The sequence below is a fragment of the Gymnogyps californianus genome, chromosome 11 (genome assembly GCF_018139145.2).
Source record: "Gymnogyps californianus isolate 813 chromosome 11, ASM1813914v2, whole genome shotgun sequence".
Classification (NCBI taxonomy): domain Eukaryota; kingdom Metazoa; phylum Chordata; class Aves; order Accipitriformes; family Cathartidae; genus Gymnogyps; species Gymnogyps californianus.
This window is the reverse complement of record NC_059481.1, coordinates 12,497,264-12,524,324: the sequence shown is the minus strand read 5'-3', so window position 1 is coordinate 12,524,324 and position 27,061 is coordinate 12,497,264. Positions and strand designations below refer to the sequence as shown.

The window sequence follows — 27,061 nt, the reverse complement described above, 5'->3', positions numbered from 1 at the left end:
GGCTTTAAAGCATGTAGCCAGTTAAATTTATTTTTTCAGTTTTTAGTCTACTAACAAAAATCCAGTAACAGGAACCCTGCTAAGGTTTCTACATTTAGTCTAAAACTAGAACTGGAAGCCTAGTTAATGCAAAGTGTAAGTAAGAAGACAGCAATGAGAAACAGATGTTACAAAATTTCACAGTCAATTATTTAGTTTGTACTCCTTTGTAAAAGCTGTTACTGTCCAACTACATATATTCAAATGTTTTGTAAGATGTCTTTAGATGGAAAGCTACAAAGTATTACTTGTGATTTTTTTTTAACAGATCTTTCAGTACTTTTCCACCTTGGTGCCCAGTAACAAATCTGTATTAGGTCCCTCTATAATTTCCCCTTCTTAATCCTTCCCCTAGTATCGACTAGTTTATCACTCTTCCAATTAGCAGAAGCAATTTCTGCCATTTCATTGTACAATCCCTTTTCTAGATCACATTAATAATATTATAGTCCATAGGGGAATTTGTTGGCAGAATTCTAGGTGTTAACTTTATTCCTTTTTGTGTCAGTATTTAGAATGCTTCTTTGTTTCACACATATTTTTATAGTGGTGTTGGTACCAAGAGACTAAGAACAAACAGAGCAGCCATGGGGGCATGTTTATCTAAGTGCTGATTGATCTCTTTTTTTAATGTGGGTTTTACAACCACGCCTGATGAAAGGCTATTTACAGGCTTTGGCCTTGATGTTGCAACACGCATGTTGCATTTTAAGCACCTACATCAAAGATGATTGTCAGAAGTGTTAAGCAAAGGCATCCCTCGCAACTTCACACATCCAAGTCAGGAAATGCTGGACTCGTCCTTTCCACGTGACTGACTTACACTGAAACACAGCTCAATCGTACGCAAGTAACGGAAGTTTAAAAAAAAGACCCTTCTCCAGTGCTAACACAGGTAAAAAGGTTCATTTGAACTGTGCATTCTACTTCCACACACCGAGTGCAACTCCATGGGGAAAGAGCATGCATTGGCATGTGCCACAGGCATACCAACGCAGAGGCAGGCCTACGCTGTTCCAGGGAATCGCATGGGCATTTCTTTTATAGCCAAAAGGACGAGAGCATAATCAGTATCCCCAAAACTCTGAAAAAAGAAAAAACGTTAGGAGGAAAGATGAATTATTCCCCTTCCTGCCACAGTGGCACTGTGCGGGAAGCAGCAGGGACGTCCGGGCTGCAGGGAGCTGTGTTTGGTGGAGAAGGGGCGGGAAGGGCCGGTGACCGGCGGGCGGCCCCGCGGCAGCGGGAGCAGGGGGCCGCAGGCTTCTCTGGCAGCCCAGGCCCGCTTGCCGGCGGGGAAATCAAAGCACGCCCAGGCCACTGTGGCGGCGGCAAGGGTGCTCCCGGGGCCACACAGATTGCAAGTGTCACGCTGTTTGTGTTGAGACGAATCAAAATATCACAAGTCAAAACCCTCTCACACCTCAGACTAGGGGCATGGAGACAGACCGTCCCACCCGTCCTCCCACCTCCCCTGTCCGCCTGCAGACCGCCCGCCCACGCCGGGATAAACGGCGGCGGGCTTCCGTGTCCCGGCTGTGGACGTGGCCTCCCGCTGCGGGGCCGGGGCCGGGGCCGAGGGGAGCGACCCACCCACCTGGGCTGCTCCACCAGCTGAACCGGGAGGGTGCCGGGGGCGTCCGCCGCCATGGCGGCTCCCCCCGCCGGCCCCTGGCTGAGGCGGGCAGGGGCGCGGTGCGGCGGCTCCGGCTGGACCGCGGTCACGGGACAGGCAGAACACCGTCCTTCCGGGCGGCAGAGCTGGCAGCCCGGCCTCCTCCCCGCCCCGGCCCCGGCGGCAGGGCACCGCGGAGGCGACGGTGCTCAGCCCCCAGGCGCGTCTCGCAGGCCCACGGGCACCCCGCAGCCCGCCCGGCTGTGGGGCCGCTCTGCTCTCAGCTCCTCGCCCAACCACAGTCCAGACGTGACAGGAAAGCTGCTGCGACGTGTGAAGAAAATGGGTTTTTTTCCTTCATTCCTGTCAGAATTCAGCTGGCAGCAGAGAAACTTCAAAACCGCCCGCGGCTCGGTGCGCGGAGCCAGGTGCAGGCTGCCCCGGCAGGCGCCTCACAGGCCCTGTGGGGTTGGGGTCCCGCTCAGCGCCGTGCACTGGGCCCGCGCTGGTTCTCCAGCAAAATGCACGTGTAATGAAAACAATAAATTGGCAGTGCGATCCCCTGTGGCGTTATTTTTTTCCCGTTGTGTTTTCTGGTGCGTGGTTCTGCCAGCTTTCCTCAAGCAGTCTCACAGCTCCTCTTTACCCCTCAAGATGAATGGCTGCAGTTACTTTGAGGAACTAAGCTTTTCAAATGCGTTTACAAGCTCACACGCTCATTGTTATTGTCTATTTTGGTGTGTATCTTAAAGCCCCTAATATACCACTCATGAAGCTTTAAGTGCTTGGACTGAGAGCAGCATAGTAACATTGAGATTTCATTGTGGATTTACATGTCTTTCTGAGGAAAAACTTTTTTCTCCTGATTGGTATGGCTGGCAGAATAGAAACACGGTTTTTAAGACTTAGCAGTAACCATAAAAAAAAAAAAGACAGAAACTGTGACCAACAACAGAAAAATCTGGAGACCCAGTAAATGCATCTAGGAGTCTGTGAGAACCACAGGCCGTGTGAAGGTTGTGGAGAGGCACAGCTTGTCTGTCGGGGGTTTTTGCCTCATTCAGTTGAAGGCCGCAGCAGAAATTCTGTAAAAATCTTTAGAAAGCCAGTGCTTTGCAAGGCCCGTGGTTTTTACAGTTTAGGCCTTTTAAAACTGCTACTACAGCATTATTTGCTTAAGGTAAACGCCGCGCATATAAACCGTTCAGCAGCACCGAGTGAGGCAAATAAACTGCACAAAGCGACGCTGCCAGCATCAGTGAGCGGCCGGGCTTTTTGAATTTGCCATCCAGAGACGCACAGTCACAAGACTTACAGCTCCGGTACGGCAGCCGGGCTCGCAGCGCTCACACCCGGCTACGCGGCGACCGGCCCCGGCGCCACCACGGCGCGCTGCGGGCTCCGGCCCGCGCCGGCGGCAGCACAGGCGCGGCCCGGCGCCCCGCCGAGGCGCGGCGCCGCCGGGGAGGCCCCTCCGCTGTCAGGGGGCGAGGCGGTGCCGCAGCGCGCCCCCCTCCACAGGCCGCCAGGGCGGCGGGGAGGGAGGGCGGGAAGCGGGCTCCGCCCGCGGGCCGCCGTTGCTAGGGGCCGGTTGCTAGCAGGGAGAGGAAGCCGGCGGTGGTGCAGCGCGGATTGGGCTCCGTGTGCCCCGGCCCGGGGGCGGAGGGGAGCGGGCGGCAGCGGGTTCCGGGCGGAGCGGAGCCACATTGGGCAGCGCCGCGCGGGGTTGTGGGAGAAGGGGCCGTCCCCGCTGCCTCCTCCCTCTCCCGGCCCCCTTCCCCTCCCCCCGCCCGTCCTCCGGCCAAGATGTCTGACATGGAGGATGATTTCATGTGCGATGATGAAGAGGACTACGACCTGGTAGGGCGCAGGGAGGCGCGGGGGGTCAGCGGCGCGGTGCGGCGAGGGGCCTCGCGGGAGCGGTGCCGCTTCGGGCTGGTGCTGGCGCGGCCCGCCCGCCGCCGCCGCCGCAGCAGCCCCGCCGGGTGCTGCCCCGTGAGGGAGCACTGACAGGATGAGTTTTCCTCCCGGGGAGGAGGGGTGGTGGCAGCGGGCAGCGGCTGCGAGGAGCGGGTGCTGCTTTCGGAGCAGGCCCCGCCGGGCGCCCTGCCACCTCTCCCCGGAAAAACAGGCCAACTTCGGCCCCGGGAAGTTAGCTAGGCCCCGGGCTGGCACCCTCGGGCCCAGCGAGCCTGGGCCCCCGTTTGTCTTCCCCCGGGGTCAGTGTGAGGGGAGGGCTCCGGCGCGCTGCCTCCCTCCCTCCCTCCTCCTGCCTCTGGCCGAAGCGTCGGGCACGAGGTAAAGTCATAAAGTTGTCTGCCCTCCTCCCCACCCGCGGCTGGGAGAGGTCCTTGGGGGTAGACGTCATTCGTGTGCTTGCCTGAGCGTCAAACTGAGGAAAAAGTGGGGGGAAGAGAAAGGGGAGTGAGGAGAAATGGCCACACAGCCGGTTTCTGATGCCACACGCCAAGGGTGTACTCATTTTTAACTTTTTGCCTTTATAGTCTTAGTGAGCTTTTTGCCCCCTCTTTTTTAATTGCAGAGTTTGGGGTTTTTCGTGTTATATCTAGTTACATTTTGACATCAGGTTTAGTTCTAAGCTTTTACAGTTAAAAAAATGCTGCTTGCAGTTAGCAACAGACCAATTTATCAGGGGAAAACTGGGAATATAATGGGATTGTTTTGATGTAACGAGTCTCCTTTAAATTATTAAACCCAAAATTTTTACAATGAGTAAAACCATCTTGGGGTAGGTTAGTAAACCAAATAGCTGTCATATTTGAAACAAAAAGTGTTTTCTGTGCTGTCTGATTAGTTGTAATTCTATTGCCATTGTCTTATATTGGAGCTTGAGGTTTGTTTGGTTGGTTTTTTGCTTTTCTGAACTTTGCATAGGTTTTTAGAACAGAGATGTTTTAAAAAAAAAAGCTGTGTATGGTTGAGGCTTGAGAGTCTGTATTTCATTCATTTCAGCTAAACTTGTACTTACGGTACCGCAATTTCACTGAAAAACCCCAGACACTTGCTTCTGGAAGACTTGCTTTCTAACAAATTGTTTGCTAATCATTGCTACTTATGAATTCACTTAAAAGACTTGTCTGATTTTATTTGACGTAGTTTCTGGGCAGTTTTTGTTATGAGCTGCCCAGAATGGCTGGATGACATTGGATATGGAATAAAAGCATCTAGTTTTGGTTTTGAGTTTTTTTAAATTCACGCAAGAGTGCTTGTTTGACATGCGTTGTCATCTTAACCTTATGAGCTGCATGTGTCGGTATTCCAGGAGCTGTTAGTGTTACACTTAAGTCCATGAATGAATTCATAAGCTTTTAGAAACAAGGTTTCTGAAGCAAATACACTGAGACTATTAAAAATATTTTGTTGGTCCAGTTTGTTCCAAAATCAATTTCCATTCATTTTCATTAACACTGAAATCCGTGACTTAATTTAAAATACTATGTTTATTTTTCCGTGTGATACAACCAAAGGAATACTAAACACAGCAGAATTCATGTTGAATATCCATAACATGAGAACTGGACATGTAGAGAAACCATTGGAATTGCATTTTTCAATCTTTAAATGCAGCTGTCTACATACAAATTTGAGTAAGAGTGCAGCTCTACGCTCACGATGCATTATGTCAGTTTTCACCAAGAGTAATTGCTGGTCTAATGCTTTTTCCTGTGTTTCTTTTTTCTGAAGTACTTTCTTCCTCATTGGAAAAACCCTCCTGAAACTTCTTGTGTGTGGCAAATTTCAGCCCCTGACTGTAGTTACTTTTCCTGGAACATTTTCATCATCATTAATTACCAGTAGCCCGGACCTTTCCAAAATTTAAAAATACTGCTTGTAGTAATTAGGAGCATGTTAATTTTTTCTTTTCAGTATGTAACTCCCATGTAAAGCATCAATAATACTTAAGCTGCATCTTTAAATAAAACAGATTTTTTAAAATTTAATTTGGATTTATAGCTGATGGAAAAAAACACAAACTGACCAGAATTTAAGAATAAAATTTTCCAGCTAGACTAGTTTCAGCATTCTTGGACTAACAGACCATGATTGGATGTTGTTTTCAAATGTGCTTGAGACTGTAATTGCAGTGTTCTGCAAAATTGTTTTGGAAAATAGTTAAGGGCCCTGAAGACAGGGCCTGATTTCTTCCTTTCATGTTGATAGAAATCTAGTTAAATTAAGTGAAGACTATAAGGGGATGCATGGTTCTCAAGTTCAGTGTAAAGGCTGCTGCAGAACGGGGTTGAAACAAAAAAATGAGTACAAGACAATACTCATATAAGTACAGAATTGAAAATAAAAGAGCACATGTGAGTGTTGGTGAATATTTTTTTTTAAGGAATAGGAGGAGAAGCAGTAATTACAGAAACAGTTAATGAAAGAAGTAATAGCTATTTTGTCAAAATACAGTATGGTGAAACTAGATTCAGGTCTCCCAGGGTAGCTACTAGCATAAAAATAGTAGTGAAAAGAAGACTCCCAAAAAAGTGTTCATTTTGTCAGCTTTTATTACAAGTGATTATGGCTGTTCCTCTTTAAATGTGCTCTTGACCTGCTGATTATGTAGAACCAGTCAGTTAAATTTCCTTAAGTATGCAAATGTTTCTCACTTGAACTGAAATGTGAACAGATATTCTGAAGGCCCAGCTCTTTCCCAGCTTCATCATGTTTTCTTGTATAATTAGAGTAATTACTACACTGTTAAACAACTGAAGACTACTCACTTTACAGATCATAGTTGACTGTTTCTGCTTAGTTTTTCATTGGGTTAAAAGTCAAGGTTTTGCATGTAAATTACCTCATCCGCTCCTATAGAAGTTAACTTTATCTGTTGGAGGTCTTGATATCAGGAAAAAATTCCATTTATACTTGGGGGAGGATGGACCTAGATTCACAATGTGCTAGTAATGTACAGTGACAGCCTTGATTATAACATGGATTATTCCACTTTATGCTTCAATGAACAGAATAACGTTTACTGGTCATTATGAAAACCACTCAATTTTAATTTCTAGTTTGGTGCTGTTAGGTGCCTTATATGATTTCAGTCCAGGTTCTTTTTACTAGTTTCAGCTTGAGGGTGGAGAAGGAGAAAGAGGGAAGGACCATTGTAAATTCAGTTTTTCTTTTCAGTCTCAGACAAAAAGCTGTGTTTAGAATTGACTTTGAGACTAAAGTCAGCCTTTCTCCAGAAATTGATTCTTCCAGGCACAGTGACAACACATTGACAGTTGTAATACATCTACTTGATTTTTTTGTTTCGTTTTAAATAAATAAGGAATTTGTCTGGGGTGTTCTTAATGAGACATCTTACTGTGTTCTGAAATGCAACTTTAAAATTAATCTGGTGGAAGGATAGACAAATCTGTTTGCTGAGCAACTTGTCTTTTTATGTTATGGAGTTGTATTATTTCAGTGACTTCAGTAGAAGAGCTGTATACAATTCCAATGGACAGCCAGCAGTTTGCACCCTGGTGAGATGGCTACAGGTTCATGAGGATTGGCATGGCTCAAATATGGGGAGCATGCCTTCAGATTACTGAGGATTTCCCTTTTCAGGCTGTGTTGATATTAGGAAATAGGCAGTCTTTTTATTTCAAGCTAACAGAATGGCAGCTTAGGAAATGGGAATTGGTTCACTCTTTCTTTCCAACAGGGAGAAATATACTCCATTTCAAAAGGAATTTCTGTATGTTACCAAACTTGATAAGCCATCTCATCAGTAGACAGGGAAATTTTCCTACCTTATATTGAAGCATTTTTAATAGATACAGTTTAAATCTCATGCAGATATTGTCACCTCTTCCCAACTCTTTCACTATTGCCATAATTTTGAAAAATACGTGTATATATATTGCAAACATGAAAGTGATAATGCTGCAAAAACAAGCATTCAGAACTAGGGAAATACCAAATCAAGCAGATCCACTTTACCCTCTTCTGTTTCTTTGTTATGTTTAATTACATTAGTATGTGATTTAAAAAAAAATAAGTGAGCTTCACAGAGGACACAGGATATACTGTTCTCTGAATTAATTACTCTTTCATATTTTATATGGATTCAGTGTGTGTCCTGATATTTTATTTTATGCATTCTTTTCAGACTCATCTTTAAACACAGAATTAATATATTTGGGGCTTATTTCTCTCATTACCATAAAGTCTCAGAAGGAAATATTGAGGCCAAAAGCATGAGAATAATTAGTCAGTAAATTCTTTCCATCTGAACATTGACAAGTGTCAATAAGTTCTGGTTTTTTGTTGGGTTTTTTTTGAGAGAGTGTTATTTAGCACTCTGTTCAGAACAGAGCTCCCCAGGATCTGATATGTAGTTGGGTGTTAAACAGAAGTAAATTAGATCTAAGTGATGCTGAAAACTGGACTTTTAGAAAAGGATGCACATAACTATAGGAGAGCTGTGTGATAGAGGTAGAAAGAAAAGGCACTTCTTTTTGATATTCTTTACATGTCATATTACCAGTTTTTTCTTTCTGCACTTTCCTGTCTTATGTCTGTGCATCTTCCAACTTCTGCTTAAAAAAAATAAAAGGCAGAGCACTGTCTTTCCATGGAACCGTACTGACCCCATTGCAAATCTGGCTTCACAGACTTCTTATTCCTGGTGTCAGCCCCAGTGTGAGCCAGCAGTTAGTAAGCTGGAGTAGAAGAGCAGAGAGACCTGGAATGTGGAAAAGAAAACCAGGACTCCCAATGCATGGTTGAGTGGTTGCAGACTTCTTACACAAATCATACTCTTGTTCTTACTCTCACAGTTTGTCTCTGTTCTTTTCCTCCTTACTCTTTTGCATTCCAGTCTGATTGCTTTCTTTATATTCATGTGCCTGGATACCAGTGGCAAATGCACATAGAAACTGTTATTTGCTTTTTGTCCTGATGCCTGGGGGCCAGTGGGCCAGGGAGAGCACATGCAAAGAAAGTTGTACTTAGCGCCAGGATGCTGTTTGGTTGGTCACTTCTGTGGCCAGTGCATATGAGCTGTGTGAAAACAGTGCACGTTCATTGTAGATTAAATGTTCAAGAAATTTAGCTGGCAAGCGAATATATTAATATATTGAGGAGTTATTTTCTTTTTTTTTTCTTTTCAGTTGGCCTCATTTGGGCATTTTTGTGTTGTTTTAAAAACAAACAAACAAACAAACAAACCAACCGCCCCCTCCAACCCCACATCACCAGTGCTCTTGCGAAATATCAGATCTTTGCTCCAAATCCTAGAGTTAGCAGACCTCCTAAATGCCATGGTTATGAAATAAAGTTAGCTGAAGTAAAATCAAATTTGTACCAGACTTATTCTCAGAAACAATTGCACTTCATAAAAAAAATATGGTTTGAGTCAGCCCAATGGTTGAAATTTGGTAAAATTACCAGCAATTGAAAATTGACAGTAATAAGTATTGTTAACAACGTCCTTGGAGGATAAATTTCTACAGAAATAGAACTCTTTGTATTGTGTATTTTGTCTGGAAAGTTATCCTCTGTATAGCTACTTTCTCCTTTTTTTGAATAAGGTTTGCAAAGTAGGAGTTTGGTTCCTATACAGCTAGTGAATGATATACAGAGAAGCAAAAGTTTAGATTGTCACTCCACTTCCGATGTAGAGGTTGGGGAAGTGCTTTAGGCAAGAGAGGAGACGAGAAAATTAGTAACTAAACAATGGTAGTTTTCACAAAATATTTGTATCTTTGGTTTTGTACATGTTTAACTTTACCAGGTTAATGTGCCACTCTAATCTGCTAGAATACCACAAATCTACTGTTAAATGTCACCGGTATAGTGTTACCGTCTCCAAGTTCATGTACCTTATTCTGTCTGTGAGGAGAGGTGCCATGCTTCAAGAGCTCTATGTAATCTCTCAAGACCACATTGACTAAGGCTCCTGCTACAGTTTTCTGAAACCACAGCTGGTTTTCTTACCCTTCCTGGTCACCTGCTCCCCTGCCGTAGCTCACCAGCCTCAGGACTGCGTCTGTGTAAGCATTGGCGGGCCTGTTCTCTCAACCCAACCAGGATCAGCCATCATCAAGGACTCGTACAGCATAAAATGTTGAATCGCTACAGTGAAGGGGAAAGGGGATGCTAGGACCAGAAATGAACAGGGAGGGTCGGGGAGCGCTGGATGCTCTTAACCTGCCTTTGCTGCTGGAGAAACTGCAAATGGATCCGTGCCCTAAAAAGGATGATTAAAGCTGACTGGGGTGAATTGTCTTCTGCGTGTGTTCATTTTAGAAGCTGCGGCTTAATGTTTTAAAGCTGTTTACTAGATGAAATTAATTTTGTGAAAACTTAATACGTAATGTAATAAAGACTTGTAAATTAAATTGGTTCCTTGGTACAAATTTAACTTTTATTAAAATTATTTGAAAGAACTATGTTGCGGGGAGAGTAAGCTACATCAGAGGTTTTGTCTCCATTACAGTTGAGCGAGTGTGGTAATTTTTCTTCCCCAAAAAGCGATGTGATGGGATTGGATTGTTTATAACTGACTACATTTAGAACATGCAGATTTTCAATGGAGCAATGCTTAAATAATGTCTTAACTTTTTTTTAACTACTTTTTTTTAAAGCGGTATCGGCTTTCTAATTTCATGAGTAATAATAAAAAACCCCACTTGTTTGTTTTGATCCTCTGAGGAAGGGAGAACTAAACGGGTTTCAAAGATCATCTCTGCGTACTCAGACTTCCGTTGTTTTCATTTGTACTGATAGCATTGATGTCCATTTAAAAAATATCACCAAGACCTTAATAAAAAAAATTCTTAGGCCTGTTACTTTTTTAATGTCAGCTGGAGCTAAAAGTATATCACACAGGTGCTTTTATATCTTGATGTTATAATTAAGGGTGTTCTTCACTATGCAGAATATTAGGTCTAGAAGGTATAGTAGAGATTCTTAGAGTTATGTAGAAATCTTTTTTGTAAACCTGATATTCTACCTAATTTTTGTGCACTTTTATTTTGGTACTGCATTGTTTGATGCAACAAACTTTCTACCGAAAAGGGCTGAGCTGGGGAATTTGTTCAGACAGGAAGCAGAGGTGTTAAAAATGAGGGTGACAAAAGGTTAGGTGTTTGGTATCTGAATTTATTGTTAAAAGAACTTTTCTGTTTTCAGTCCGGGGAAGGAAATGCATCTTTTTCTTAGTTTGAACTTTGAGGATATAGCTTCACACTTTTCCTTTCCTCCTTCTTTCCTTTTGCTTTTGGCAAAAGCTGAATGTTCTCACATTCGTATCATACTGCACTAAGCCATCTCTGCATCAAAAGAGGATAGAGTGCTGGTCCTTTTGAATTGATCAGCGCTGGCATAATTAGCATTGATGCTTAAATTAAGATGCAGTATCTACATGGCTGACTTTTTTTTTTTTTTTTTTTTTGATTGTCTGCAGATTCATGGCATCATCTCATACTCAGTTCATGGTTTTAAATTTTTCTTCACAGCCATTAAGTCTAAATATGTCTTTTAAAGTAAGCACCTTACATTACATTTTCCGAAAGTAGGAAAGCCCTATCTCCCTTAGAGCTTTGACTCCATATCAACATCCTAAATTCAATGTGAGGCAAACAGGCATCAAGTGAAAGAAGAATATAGCTGTGAGAACATAAAACACTACCTTTGATGCATTTCAAAGCACTTCCATTAGAAAAAAATAATCTCTAGACTTAACACTTATTCTTTATTATGTATTAATATTATTATGAAAATAGCTTTATGGGATATTTAAGTAGCATTGAGAAAAATGATCTGAATAAAGGCTTCCTGCATGAGTCCACATCCACAATCACTGCCAGAGCTAAGATGAAAATTCAGGTGTTTCTGGCTTTAGGCTAACAGAGCACATTGCTTCCTAAAAGGAATTATTTTAGTTTGCTTTCCTTTTACCTTTACAAATAGATACTTCTGCCAAAAAATATTCCCCATTGTTCAAGTTTAGTATAAACAAGACATCAGCTGATTACATGTATCTTAAATGCTATGTTGTTTAAGCTTTGGCAGCCTATATCTTCATAAGGTGCCTGCTACGCTTACAGCTGCTGACATCATGTGCACGTTCTTGTAGCTGCTCCATCAATGTTGGATCAATAGGGTAAAGAATTTATGAAAACAAGCTAACCAAAATGAAAGTCTGCCCAATGAAATAAGACACTTGCTTCCTGTTTTCTTTGAAGTTTTCAGTATTAAGTTTTCTAGTTCTCTGGGAGTTCAGAAAACAAGTTTGTGGAATTTACTAGGCTTTTAAGTCCATTCATTCTCACTAAATACTAAGACTTTGTGTGAGTATAAATAAATACATACATGAGTGACTTGCCTACATGTAACAAATAGAAACATTAGCAGGTTGAAGGATAATTGTCTCAAGGATCATGTTTAATAAAATTTGGGCCAACTGCGAGCTCCCATAATTTAGTTTTTCCATTAGAACTTCGGAAAACTTAACGTCTGAAAGATTTGCTTGCACTGTAGGGAAGAGAGAGCTAATTTAAAACTTCTCTTTTGCCTCATCTTTTTTTCATTCCTTCCCATGGTTTTGAACGAGTCCATTAATATTAGCAATATGTGAATGAACAAAAGAATAAATGTGCCTGATGAAGAAGTACAGTAAAAGAAGAAATTCCAACTTAAAGAAGGGCACCTGACTATGCATTGTTCATATTGTTACAAGGGAAGGTTACTCTGACAACAGTAACTTTGAGATTTAAACAGATTCTGTTAAATGGTTCATCTCCTAATAGCTAAGCACTCTGTTGAGAGAAGTTGGCTTGAAAATGCAGAGGTGTGAAATATTTTTGACTGGTGTAAACCTCAAATGACGTTATTATTTGAGTTTTGTTAGTATTTTGTAACTCAGACGCAACATTGTCCTTCAGCAAAAGAACATAAAATACTTGGGTTTTTTTATCAGAAAAAGCCTCAATAGTATTTTTTTTTAAATGAAGTAATAATTGGTAGAAGTAAATTCTTCAATTTGTTTGGCGCTAGTGTACATGATGGGTAATTATTTGATTAAATTATTGTGCCTATGCCCCACCCTCTTTGGCAGTATCTTTAGCATCTTCTCTATCATCTCCTGCTTCTCAGCACAGAAGCAGCTGGTGTTATCGTCATTATTCTTTTTTTTAATTTCCTTAGACAAGTATGAATCGTTACGGCATAAAAAGGCAGATTAGAGAGAGATTCATGGAAGCGTTTTATATCCTCCACTGCTGAATCATTACTTGTGCGGCAGCTCAGCCAGAGTCTTTTCTGTGGATAGCAAAGGTCATATAATAGAGCGCCTTTTAGAACACTAGTCGCCAGCATGTTCTCTCCCCCATACAGAAATGACATATGCTATTAGGCATCTGTCCTAAAACACCAAAACTGGCACAATTTTAATACTACTTGTCGTAAAGGCGAAGTTAGTAGAGCTATGAGTTCATTAGTCCAGAAAGAAATCTGTTGATAGGCAAGTGTTGGTGGATGGTGAGGCTGGCCTAGTCATGAGAGTGAGATGAAATCATCATAAGACTCCATACCTGTTACATGCTCTAAAACTGAATATTTTCTGTTAATACACAAGCATTCTGTGTCAGTTTGAGCAATATGTCTTACTATATTTTATCCATTTTCAGCAGAATATTAGATGTTCTGAGCCTTTCTTTTTTTCTCTGATTTTTTTCTTCTTGTTTTCTTAAAATGTAGGAATATTCTGAGGACAGCAATTCTGAACCAAATGTGGATCTGGAAAATCAATACTACAATTCCAAAGCTTTGAAGGAAGATGATCCCAAAGCAGCATTAAGCAGTTTTCAGAAGGTTTTCTGTCTTTATATTCTATCTCTTATTTTTATATTAATTCACATTTAAAAATATTTGCTTACCATTTGAGTTATTTTCTGGAACTTTAAGAGTTATGTTTATATTTTAACTTACTAATGTGCTAAGTTTATCATTGGACAACTTAGACTCCTGGCTGACTGCCTTTCAGGATCATTCTTAGGGAGCATAAATAGGACATGGAATAGTCCTATTTTATCACAGAACTGAGTTTTTAATCTTCAGGATTTACTAAGTTAATTAAACAGTCCTAAGTGTGTTTTCATGTGTCAACTATAGAAGCCAGATCCATTTGTTTTTTAAAATGAAATGGCATTTTCCCCAGTGTCTTATGTAATGTATTGTATTTGGTTTACTATCTGATTCCAAAGCTTTAAATGCATAAATACTAAGTGACACAGAGTTTCTTTCCTTCATGTCAGTTTTAAATTTTTAATGTTTGCACACTGCCACCAGAAAGCAATATGTTAGATGTAACTTTTTAAAGAAAAAAAAAATTTTTGCATCGCTTGGCTTATTTATAGTGTGTAACAGTATTTTATACATGACTTAAAAAAAACTTTCTAAAATTTTTACTTACAAAACATTCCCTTAACTATGCTACATTAAAGCCTAGAAGCCTTTCTGATATGTGAAGAAACTATAGTAATTCAGAAGTGTGAATTTTTGACTAATTTTGTCAAGGGGTGGGTTGAGTCAGTTTTGCAGGGGGTGTTGCAACTTGTGTGTGTGTGTATTTACGGAGTGGCATTAAAGTTTAGTGTTTGGTGTTAGACAACAACAACAAAAAAGTCTGTAAATAACAATTCACCCTCCTTACATCAGCTAAGTTGTGAAAACTAATAAGATACATACCCCTCACTAGCTTTCTCAATAATATCAGGGAAGAGTAAAATTGAAGAACAGGGTAGAGTGAAACATTACTTTGTAAGGAACAAGGCAGGGGGGGAAAGGCGTGTATGTGATACGTACATTTTAAACAAGATGCAAGTCAATTTAAGTTTGAAGCTTTTATAAATATTGTTTAAAAAATTCTTCTATTTCAGGTTTTGGAGCTCGAAGGTGAAAAAGGAGAATGGGGATTCAAAGCTCTGAAACAGATGATTAAAATAAACTTTAAATTGGTAGGAATTACAGCGATCACTTGAGAGTAAATGGCATAAATATGTATTTGATCCAGAGATCTTAAGTTATTATTCTAATTTATGGCTATGACAACTAAATCTGCCAGAACTTGTCTTTTGCGGCCTTTAATGTCTGCTACAGACATGGCAGGGAAATTATGTGGTGGTTGCCAAGTCAAAGGCAAAATGGATGCAAAATAGCTGCTGTAGTCAGCTGATACTCTCTGAAAGTTTGAGGCTCAGTCCTTGCTGTCCTGAGGTATTATACCATTGAAATTAGTAATGTTTCTATATATGTGTACTTCACCAGAACAAATGAGTGAAAAATGTATATGCTACATATGCAACCATTCCAAACAGCTGTATAGCCAACTCTGTTTTCTTCATTGAGATAAATATTTTAAATGTCTATTCCATGCAGTCTTGCTGAAGTTATTCCTGATTCTGCTGCTTATGAATAAAGTGGTGATGTAAAAGTTCCTAATAGCAACTACTGGATAGTCTTTCTGTTACACTTTCTTTTCTGTATGTGTCTTTGCAAGATAAAACTTGGTTTTTAATCATTAAAACAAAAATTATAACGTAATTTTGCTTTTCTTTCAGACTAACTTTCCTGAAATGATGAACAGATATAAACAGCTATTGACCTACATACGGAGTGCAGTTACAAGGAATTACTCTGAAAAATCCATCAATTCTATTCTTGATTATATCTCTACTTCCAAGCAGGTTAGATCATCAGTTCTTTCATCTTCATGGTTTTCCTTTTTGCATTTTTCACTGGACTTTTTTGTGTATGGTAGTCTGTTGGTTTTGCGTTTTCGATCTTAATAGAGAACATTTGCAGTACTAATTTGTTGTCGTATGTTAAAATGTATTTCCCACATTTAATGGATTCTGTCAACACAGATAACTTTTCATAAATTTGTCTTTTTTTGGGCAATGTTTACCCGGGATTTCTACGCTAATAAGTAAATACTTTTTTTTTTAGCATAGTAGCTACACGCTATAAGTGCCTTCTCAAATATAATTTGTAATTAAACAATACTTTTTTTTTACTTTGGAGGGAGAGGGGAACATTTGAAAAACTTTGCAATGAAGTGCTGGTGTTAAATACTGCCTATCCTTGAGTGTACTATGCGAGCTAGGTATGGGTTCATAGATACACCCCCCAGCTCCTTTTCTTTTGTGGTGGTGTAGAAGCTTTACAGAGAGAAAGCTCCCCTAACAGACTACCTGGAAGTAGCACCTGCATATGGAGTATCGCTGGTCTTTAGTGATGACTCCTCTGTCATTATCACAATCCATCCTGTCCTGCCACTCATAGGAAATGAAAGTTTAATAGTTGAATGATGGTTTACTCTTAAGGTCTAAAGGACTGTCTTAGACTATACCTTGTTGGCAGAAGTCAGTGTGTTTGGCCTAAATGCAGTTGGAGTCAGACCTGGAGGGACAATTTGAAAATCTTAACTTGATGTATAGCCACAGATCTGTTATCCCCAAAAGAACAATGGCCATAAACAATACTAATGCATTCTCTGTAGAACCTTTGTTAAAGGTCACACTCAGCTCTTTGATTTCCATTTTGGATGTTGTATTTTCGGGTTTTATGCAAAGAAATGGTTTGATGTGCTCAAGAGCTTTCTTTCACGCAGCATTGGTAATACAGAAAGGAGAAAGCATCTTTTCCTTTGACTATTTCTCTCTCTTTGTAAATCGTATTTTCTTTTTGATATGTAAATTATTTTTGTTTTTCTTCTTTTAAGTAGGAGCAATGTTGCCTGTGTTTGTCTTTTGTTACACAACATAAGAATTTTATTACTTGGTTATATAAGATGGGCTTGTATAAGGTGGCTTTCATTTTTCACTAGCATGATAGATGGTTGCAAATCTTAAAATGTGAATACTTTTTAATTATATCTATTTCATATAAGAAAAAGCAAGTGTACTTAGTTTTGTTACTTTAGAAGCTCTTTACAATTTAAAAGCAGACATTCAGTAAGATGCAGATACCTTTCTTATTTTGAAGTTCAAGCATGCATTTTTAGTTTGTTCAGATTGACTTTATTAACAGGTACAAATTTGCTGTTTACAATTATAGAATTCTGATTTTTTATGTCAGATGGATTTGCTTCAGGAATTCTATGAAACAACACTTGAAGCTCTGAAAGATGCTAAGAATGATAGATTGTGGTTTAAGACAAACACAAAGGTAAAATATATAACTTACTGTTTTTTGCTTTTGTTTGTGATACCTTCAGCTAACTCGTATAAATGATAATTGTGAAATCTTAATAGACCTTAGTATTTCAACTTTTTTTTCATTACAGCTTGGCAAATTATATTTAGAACGAGAAGAATATGGAAAGTTACAAAAGATTTTGCGTCAGCTGCATCAGTCATGCCAGGTACCTTTACGTTCTAAATCACTGTAGCTTAGTAAACAACATTGATTTTTTTTTTCTTTTTTTTTTTTTTACATCTGTTGTTGGCCTTTGAGGCATGTTGCTGAGCTTTAGCACAGAAGAAAGAAATACTGTGCCTGCTTTAATTTGTTGTCTGTTTGATAACATGAACAAAAAATAAGTGTTTTATGCCTTGCTTAAAGATGATTTTTAAAAAATTATTCACAACTGCTGATTAAGTTTCCTTTTAGTCAGGTGCAAGGATGAGAAGCACATATGAATAATCTATAATGCATAGGCATTTATTTTAAAATATAGTGAAGATTCCAAGTGAGCTTTACTCAAAACTGAAAGTACAGTTGTTACTTTCCCATTTGGAAGGGGGAAAAAAAATTAGCCGTGCAGCCTGCTGTGCTTGTTTGTGTCTCCGGTTCTTCCTCCAGCATGGAAAATGGGTTACAAATACCTGGGAAATGGTTCTGTTATAGGCAGCAGAAGAGTCATATGTGTTATCTATATATATATGTATGTGTGTCAGTCATTGCATTTATATACTGAGAGTGTGGTTTAAGGAAGGTGGAAAAAAAAAGGGCAAAGTTCTGAGGAAAACATTTAATTAAACAAAAATATAGACTTTTTAAATAAAGGGCTTCAAAACTTGGCCTGTGGTAAGTTCTTTGAGTATTATGTTTTGCATTAATAGTTCTATCAAAATTTTTAAGTTTTAGGAATATCCTTATTTCTAACAGGAAATTACTGAGAGTAATTAGTAATTTGGTAATCAGTTTTTTACTAGTATAAAACTGAAATCACTGTTCTCTTAAAATTTCACAGTATTTATTACTTAATCTATCCTAGACTGATGATGGGGAAGATGATCTAAAAAAAGGTACTCAACTATTGGAAATCTATGCTTTGGAAATTCAAATGTATACAGCACAGAAAAATAACAAAAAACTTAAAGCACTATATGAACAGTCATTGCACATCAAGTCAGCCATTCCTCATCCACTGATCATGGGAGTTATCAGAGGCAAGTTAATCTTGAATTTTTCATTTAACTTCTGTTGCATAGATTAGTTTTATGAAAATCTGATAATTAATGTTTTTTCCAGTTCCAACTATAAAGACAGAGTATCCTGTAGATTCAGAGGCAGACAAACCGTATGTGAATAAAGGAGTACAAATGCAGTGGCTGCGGTCTCATTTAATGTTCGCGTCCTGTAGGACTTCAGCTCTGCTGTTCTGGTGCCTAAGAACCAGATGCGCTGGTCAGAAGGGCAGGACAGTTGGCTACATAAAGTGTAGGAGAGAAGCAATAGAAGAACAAGACGAAGACTTGAGCTGTTGTGACACCATGGCAGGCAACAAAGGATAAATGCAAAGGCATTTGCAAAGGATAAAAACAAAGGCTTGACAGGACTTCTAGCAGAAGGGACTGCTATTTCTGCAATCCCCTTTTGTAAATTTGTGCTTGATGTCTCACCTCACTAAAATTCATCAGGAACTGAAGGGCTTTAAGGTGTGTTTGAAAATATTATTTATTATCCGTAATGATGAATTATAGTGGAAACATGCCATGTGTCTTGAAAAAAACTTTCTCCAGAGTACTGTTCTGCCTTCCCTCTTCCCTTGGTGTAGGCACTTGCACAGACAATCAGGCAGCAGTGGGTACTTCAGAAATAAAAGGAGATATAGAGTATTTCTCAATTTCTCTGTGTGGTTTTGCTCAACAGATAGGGAAAATTCTATAAATATAGGAAGTCCGTTGCCTTTGAAATGAAGATAAATTCCATTTCAGTTTTTACAGTATTTTAACATAAGGTTAAAATAATCATTGGCTGTGAGGATTAGTGTTCTTTTAGATTTATGGTGTGGGTTGGGTTTTGTTTTTTCTTCTTTGGAATGGGTTTATTCAAATGGCAATGCTGTATGTGAAGGCCCTAATGCTATTTTTTTCTAGCGATTTTAGAGAATGAAAAGACTCCTGAAAATATTTCAGTAATCTATTTAGAAATAGCGTGGAACTTCTCAGTACAATTATTGTAGTCAGCAACAAGCACGCAGTGTTCCTTTTCTCTTCATCTGTGTTTTCTTTTCAGAATGTGGAGGCAAAATGCACTTAAGAGAAGGAGAGTTTGAAAAGGCACATACTGATTTTTTTGAAGCATTCAAGAATTATGATGAATCAGGGAGCCCCAGAAGAACCACTTGCTTAAAATACTTGGTCTTAGCAAACATGCTCATGAAATCTGGAATAAATCCATTTGACTCTCAGGAGGTATTTTTTATTTCTTTTTCCTTCCCCCCCCCTCCCTTTTCTGAATTGATAGGGAAATTACCCAAAAGATGAAAATAGAAAAAAATCTTTAAAATCTAAACATGCATATTATGCTTTCTGTTTTGTGTAGGCTAAACCATACAAAAATGATCCAGAGATTCTAGCAATGACGAATTTAGTAAGGTAAGATTTTAATTTTTCTGGAGAAGAGAACAAAAAATAAAAATACGTAGTGTCCAAACCAGAAATGGAGCATTTTTAGAGATGGCTTTTCTCTGCACAGCTAACACAGTTATTTCATAAATATTGGGCAAATATTTGTCGACTGTTTGTTTTTCTTAAGAAACTTCTATTTCCTATGACATACCAAAGTTATACTATACCAGATAGGGGTACAGAAACATGCTGTTATCTTCTACTATGCTGAATTTCTTATGCAGTGGCAAAAAACTCATTTCTTCCCTTAAATAAAGTTGTCCCACCTTGTACTGCAACTGGTCTTTAGGGTTTGGCCGATTATATATGAGAAACTGAGATGACTGACAATCATACCAAAGCCAATAGAATAATTGGATGCATGGATATGTCATGATTACTAAAGGAGTTTCATAATTTAGGAATACGAAACTGAACTATCAAGTGATCTCCCCTATACTTCAAACATATGTGAAAATCAAAGAAGGCTTCATTACATCTTACAGGCAACAGTAATGTGAGAACTTTCAGTGTATTAAGATCATCAGGCAAAATAAATTGAACTGAGGCAGTTTTTGTATACTGTGCTTTGAAGCTAACCTATTCCATCCACTCTATCCTGCCTTTGCTTTATCAAGTAAAAGAAATGAACAATGCGTAGGAAAACTTTCCCCACCTTTTCATTACGTAAGAAGTAATGCCTGCTCACATTGTGAAATACACAGTTGACCTCATGTTCGAACAAACCTGGCTCTGATACTGCTGTGGTGCTGTACCATTGTACGCATACAAATTGTTTCTGAAAGTGAGGATGTTCATCCATTATTGACATAATGATGAATAAATTATTTGGCAGTTTATTAAGGGACTATTTCCAATAATTCCACTTTAGACATGTCTTTTCTACTTCACTGTCATAGTTTCATGTGAATTTGAGGCAGAAGGAATTCCAGATGGCCTTAGCCAGTCTGATTTTATTCATATTCCTAATTCTTATTTTATCTTGACATTTGAGTATAATTGCTTCTTTAAAATTAATAATGCAATTAAAGCAGTGTAGATAAGAAATATGCAGAAGATAAAATCAATTCCAAAGATTACAAGTATGTTTTCCTTCCTATACTCTCCATTGGGAACTTGAATGTTATACATATGATAAAAAGAGACTTCTGGAATAAACAATAAAATACACTTAACTGAAATTCCTTTTAATTATAAAGTAAAATTTACTGGTTTCATGTGATACAGTCCGTTCCACTCATATAACTCCATTTATAAACTCCTCAAGTTCCACCTTAAATTTAACAGGTCTTTTTCTTGCCCCTTTTACTGATAATAAAGGATGACTTTTTTTTGACCAGTTTAAAAACAATTTGAAAATGTAGAGAGACTATGAAGGACAAATAGATGTTGTTTTTAAAATGTTTGATGTTAGTATTAAACAGAAGTTGAAAGCATGTATTGAACACTGTCTTTCAGGTTAAATATTGATAGCCTGTGGCTTAATATAACTAAATTACTGTGTAAGTTTGATTAGTTAGTAGATAGTCCCTATTACAGCTGACTGTTCCTGTAAGAAAAGATGATAGATTTGAATTGTAAAACCATTATATTTCAAGAAAAAGGTCTTGTTTCAGTGGTTACAGCTCTTACCTTTAAATGATGCTGTGGTGCCACTACTGAACAATAGGTGTCTAAACCCACCATGTTTTTGTAATCCTTTCTCAGATAACAAGATTGACTAGTTAAACGATATATATACTAAAAATAAGCTATAAATAAAAATCTAAAACGTAATATTATGCCTGAATTACTGATGGTTAATCCTGGAAGTGAGGATTTCTTCCATCTTCCAGTATTTTTAGAATTCAGCTTAAGATGGACATTCTAGAAACAGCAACAGCCCTCTAGACTCTCTTTAGCTCTTGTTTGTTCCATGAAGTATGGCTTCATGAAGCCAAAACTCAAGTAATAATACTTTTCAAAATTGGCTATTTTTAGAGTCTAGGCTTTTTTAAAGAATAACTTCTTAAAGTGCGTAAGTTTTGAAACTAGAGTGCACTTGTGGAATAACTAAATGTTCATACTAAACTTCTGTAAATACTACTAAAATTGAAATAGGAGAAGGGTCATTTCTGCTGCATCTCATTTTGAAATAAGTTTTCCTTATAAAGGTTCTGAATATAATTATTTGCCACCACCACTTAATACAGGTTTTTTTAGAAGATGTAGAACACAGTCTTTTGAGTCTGTTTAACTTTTAAAAATAATAATTCAATCTCTTTGTTTTTTCTGAAGTGCCTATCAGAATAATGACATCACTGAATTTGAGAAGATTCTGAAAACAAATCACAGCAACATCATGGACGATCCCTTCATAAGGGAGCACATTGAAGGTACTTTTGCAGGCTATTTTAATCCTTTTTGTTTTCACTACTTGTTAAGCTGATTTTTTTTTTCCATAGTTTATTTTTCTTCTTGGCAGAATGAGAGTTCTTTGTAATTACTTGTGGACGATTCCTTTACTGTTTCCAAGTTCTTTAGAAGCTGGTCAAGGCCAACATGCATCCAGGCATGTAGAATGACTGTGAAGAATTGCAGGAATGATGGAGAAAGTTCTAGCAAGAGTGGATATTTTAAGATAATATCTACGGTGGTGTTAGGCACTGAATATTTTGAGTGGTGGGTTTTTTTTTCCATTGGAAGGATTAAATGAGGGCAACCCTTACTTGTAAAGGTAGTTTGTGTTGGTCTCAACAGTTAGATGTTTGCTAGTTTATAAGGTTAATTTTCTGCTTCAGATTAAAGACAAAATATGTAGACAATGTAATGAAGGTTGCATTAATAAATGTGTAGTAATAAAATATGTAACAAGGTACATAATTCTAATGTATATGTTGAAAACAATGTTTGGATTTATAGTACCCATACTTAATAAAACAGGGGAACACACTAACACATGCCCATCCATTCCATTAACATGACAAAGTTAGCCCCTGTATTTGTCATGTATCTGAGAATTTAAGAGACTCTTCACTTGAATATAGTGTCCATTTTTTTCAGATAACTACTGTTTTCATCAAGAGTAGGGCTTACCTGTGGCATTGCAAGATCATTTAGCTGGACAGTTACATGAAAGAAAAGAGTTAAATCCAGAGACCTGGTTTTCTTAAACTTCTTGGTTGTAAAAGAGAACATGGCAAACAGCAGGGGAAACTAAATACAACCCCTGTATTGCTGTTACATGTCAACTACTGGTAAGCTTCAAAGTCTTGTAGGGAGACTCTGTACGATTAGAGATGGATGCTTAAGGTAGAAAGTATGACAGAACTGGAAAGCAAGAGAAGGAGGACAGTTAAATCAAAGGATTGAAGAGAATTTGAGTTTCACCCCTTATATGATAATTGTCTGCTAGTGATATCCAGGGGAAAAAAAGACATTCTTATCTTTTTGACTCTGTAGTGATACAGAATGTGTGTTTGTGGTTATAATGTTTACGTACCGTGCCTCATTGTTTTAACCTTCTTAGTTTTATTGAGATACATAATCTGGTCTTCAGTATTATTTTTCATGATATAAACAGTCCTTGTGTAACTAGTTAGGTAAAAATGGATCTAGCTCTTTTTCTGTTAATTTACAATTGTAATTTATGCTTTCATTTTATCCAAATTTTCTTTAATAATGTAAACATTTCTAAAACAACGGCTGTACTATCTTATCTAAGCAAAATCAGCCACTTCATGCAGACTGTTTTATACTAATTCTTCAGTTCCTCATCATAATTACACCATTAGGCCCTGATCTTTTAACTTAAAATGTGAGTATTGCCCATGAAGTTAAATGCACACAGACTTAAGTTTCCGAGCACTTAAGAATACCTCTTTTCACTTTTGTACGAGGCAAGCATTCTAGCCATAAATTAAAGGGGCAGACATACCATGCAATAATCTGTATGATTTATCCAGTTAGTTTGAATAAATTAAATTTTTACCAGGGAATATGTTGCTCCATGTTTAAACGGTTTTCATCTCTATCTGTCCATCTTCAGAGTTAAATATTGCTTGGGTCCCTTTATTTTGCTGTGCTTCCCCACCTCACTGAATTACTACCTTAAAAGATCATGATATTTAGGATATCTTTTTATATGGAGCTGTATTGCATCTTTATTTCAGTACTGTTGTTTTTACAGTATTTCTTTTTTCTTCCCTTCCAGAGCTTTTGCGAAACATCAGAACACAAGTGCTTATAAAATTAATTAAGCCTTACACAAGAATACATATTCCTTTTATTTCTAAGGTATGTGTCAGTGGAGTCTTGCATTTGCTTAAGTAAATGATTAATTGTGAATAAAAGCTCTTAAATAAATACAGTGCTTTCAGAAATAGAACATCTAAAATATAATTTAAACCATAAAGTAGTACTGATGCACTGCTGGCAGCTTTGCAGTGCGAAAATGTAAATCTCAAGTGTCATCCCAATGCTTTTTATAATATGTACTATGATACAGTTGAAAATATTCAATTACCATATTCTACTTGGTGTAGAAAAGCACTTTTCTAGAGAGAAATATGAAAAGTGAAATTTGTATAATTCAAAATGTAATTTTGAACGTAAATTTTATGAACATAAAAATCCAAATTTGAATTCCTTTTGTTCAAAAGATATCTTCAAATGTCTGTGTTGTACAAGTTACAGAACTGTGGTAATAGAACAAACCAACTATTATACTAGAATCACTGATTTCTTTCCCTAATCTGGAAAGAACAAAATAAAACCCCAGTGACAATAGATGACTCTTTCCATCTCCTGTGAGTCTGTGATTTTTCTTGCAAAAATTCACAGCATTCCGAAATATATCATGAAGTATTAGAGAGACCTATTTTTTATGCTTAAATTCTCTTTAGAACTCTGTATGCTTTTTTTTTTTAAGGTAGCCTTAACATTTGTAGAACTTGCTTGAGCCAGAAGATGCAATTAGCCCTCTAAATGGTTTTGAGTACAGACCCATTCTTTTCTGATAATTATTGTCTTATTTTATTTCCTGAGGGTTTTTGTGGGTTTTGGTCGTTCCCCCCCGGTAAGTCAGCAAAGGAACTCAATTCCGGAGCTTCCAAAAATTTTGCTTTAGCCTCTTCAGCCTTTACTGAGAGATTACTGATGTCTTAATCATTGGCCAGATATACTTTGGGTGCAGTTCTTTTGCTTGATAGATCATTATTGAATTGATACTTTTGAACAGTAAGAAACAGAAAAGAAACCAAATTCTGTATATGAAAATAAAGATTGGAAGGATTTAATGTTGCAAAACAGAGTAGCAGCATAATGAGTTTTCTTTTTCTTTTAGGAGTTAAACATAGATGTAGCTGATGTGGAAAGCTTGCTTGTGCAGTGCATATTGGATAAGTATGTACTTTATTCTTGATAACTGATCTTTGATTACTTTAAAATAATCAAAGTATACAAGAAGCAACAAAACAATATTTTTGTGCATTGTGACAATACTGGTTGATTCTAGAACCGAAAGGTAATGATGCTGACTTTGTTTGGATTTGCTTGGCTTATGAGTAGTAAAGTATATTTGTAAGACATGAGCCAAGAAAATTATAGAGGGATTGATTGGCATGTTTTTACTTTAATTTTGAATTACATAATAAATTACTTGAATTATCAAGAAATTATGAAAATTATTATTCTTAGTAATTGCTGCTTATACCCATGTATATTTTCGAGTACATTTTCAAGTCGACAAATTAGTAGTCTGCTCTCCTTGACTGGAAAAACAACTACAATTTGTAAAATCTTTTTCTGGAGGGTAACTTGTTATATCTACTAGGAAAATATAATCCATACATGGGTTTATATTTTAATTCCTTTTTACATAAATCTCCATTTTTCATGATGCCTTGAATTTCAAGAACTGTTTACTTCACACTGCTTCAGACTTTATATGTGGGTCATAGCTAGGCAGATAAAACATGCATTGCCCAATGAATTAGTTCATTTGATTTCCAATCATGATACCAACTAAATAGGCAGTACTAGCCAGGACAATATATTCTAAAAATGCTGAATTCTGAATGGACTTTGTGTCTCTCTCGTATAAGAAGACCTCTTATTTTACCTCTGATTTATTCTTAGCTCCTATTTCCATGTGCATTAGCAATTTATAGTTATTTATTTATTTACTTCTAGCACTATACATGGCCGAATTGATCAAGTCAACCAGCTCCTAGAACTGGATCATCAGAAGAGAGGTGGTGCACGGTATACTGCATTAGATAAATGGACCAACCAACTAAATTCTCTCAACCAGGCTGTAGTCAGCAAGCTGGCCTAACAGAAAACAAGCTTTTACAAACGTACTTAAGGCAACAGTGCAGTGATGTAAACCTTAAAAGAACTGGGAATGGCAAAACTACTGTCGGTTGGTGTGCCCTGAAATTATTGGAGTTATGGCAGAAGTGCTTTTTTGATCAGCTGGTTTGTGTTTTGCTGCTGCATTTATCCCAAGAAAAAAACAGCTTTAATCTCCAGAAGAAAACCAAAATGCCACGGGATTTATGCTGTATTGACATCTTGCCCTAAACATACAACATCCTAGTAATTTGTCAAAGGGCAATTAATGACCAGAGAGAAGATTTTTGTCATGATTTTAAATACACTGACACGTTACTGTTGGTTAAATTTAAACATGTTTTACCTGCAGAAATTCTCTCACAGAAATAACCTGCAATAACTTGAAATGCATACCCTTTTGAACACTTCCTTTTCTCATGTATAAATTGAAATGTTTGCTGCATTTTGCAAAATGTCAGTTCTCCAAAAATGTGTCCGTATATTTCTGTACCTGCAGTGTAGTAAAGGTTTAGAAGAAACCCCATAATTATAGTGGCATACTGTCACTTAGGTTTCAAGCAGCAAAATAAACAGTGCAGTTCAGAAATTGTACAGTTTGTTTCTTGATGTGCTTTCATTATACTCGATTTTTACTTTTGTTATTTTTAAAAGAAAATAGGTATTACTTCATCCTCACCTCACTTATGAAAGACAATATGGAGATTTTAAGTCTAAACCTTGGTATGTGTGCTGTTGATTTTTCTTTTTACTTTTTTTTTTCCCCCTTGAAATAGTTAAATGTAAATACTGACATTTAACAGTCTTGCTAACTGACTTTTATCTTGCAAGACACCAAACTATTATCAGTCTTGTCTAGTTGATGTTGGGGGGGTATTTGGCATTTCTCAGGAATATGCTCATTTTTTTTATTTTGGTACTTCAAGAATACAGGTATGCCAAGCAGTACCCTGGGAATAGAAATGCAGACCCTGATTGTTATCTCTCTTTGCCTAATCTGTGGTCTTTTTGACCGAATTCAGTGTATATAAAACGACACTGTGTGTATAGAGTGGAGACCAAGTACAGTGACCTCAGTAATAATGGAATCTGTTCTGTCTCAAATGTTTGATTGTATTGTAGTCCCTTCAGAGCTGCTATTCAAGTCCTGAAGTCGTACCACATAATAGGCACATGCCTTTCATGTCCTAAGATTTTG

General features: G+C 38.0%; 2 protein-coding genes across 3 annotated transcripts in view; one reads left to right on the top strand and one right to left on the bottom strand.

Annotated features, from left to right (window-relative positions):
- GALK2 (galactokinase 2) overlaps positions 1 to 1,689 on the bottom strand; it is a 50,181-nt gene extending 48,492 nt beyond the window's left edge. The window contains exon 1 of the mRNA XM_050903632.1: positions 1,637 to 1,689. Coding sequence (XP_050759589.1) covers positions 1,637 to 1,689 — 53 coding nt within the window. The remainder of the gene's footprint in view (positions 1 to 1,636) is intronic.
- Positions 1,690 to 3,457: 1,768 nt separating this feature from the next.
- Positions 3,458 to 26,579, top strand: COPS2 (COP9 signalosome subunit 2). Of its 2 annotated transcripts, none has more exons than XM_050903463.1 (13): positions 3,458 to 3,514; positions 13,370 to 13,483; positions 14,551 to 14,628; positions 15,232 to 15,357; positions 16,730 to 16,840; positions 16,959 to 17,036; positions 17,892 to 18,066; positions 19,136 to 19,314; positions 19,445 to 19,497; positions 21,808 to 21,905; positions 23,723 to 23,805; positions 24,854 to 24,912; positions 25,702 to 26,579. In XM_050903463.1, the coding sequence occupies exons 1-13, from the start codon at positions 3,461 to 3,463 to the stop codon at positions 25,844 to 25,846; spliced, it is 1,353 nt and encodes a 450-aa protein (XP_050759420.1). In that variant the 5' UTR covers positions 3,458 to 3,460; the 3' UTR covers positions 25,847 to 26,579. The 2 variants fall into 2 exon arrangements, with proteins under 2 accessions (XP_050759420.1, XP_050759421.1); XM_050903464.1 differs by having other exon boundaries at positions 16,751 to 16,840; positions 25,702 to 26,578.
- Positions 26,580 to 27,061: the final 482 nt, after the last annotated feature.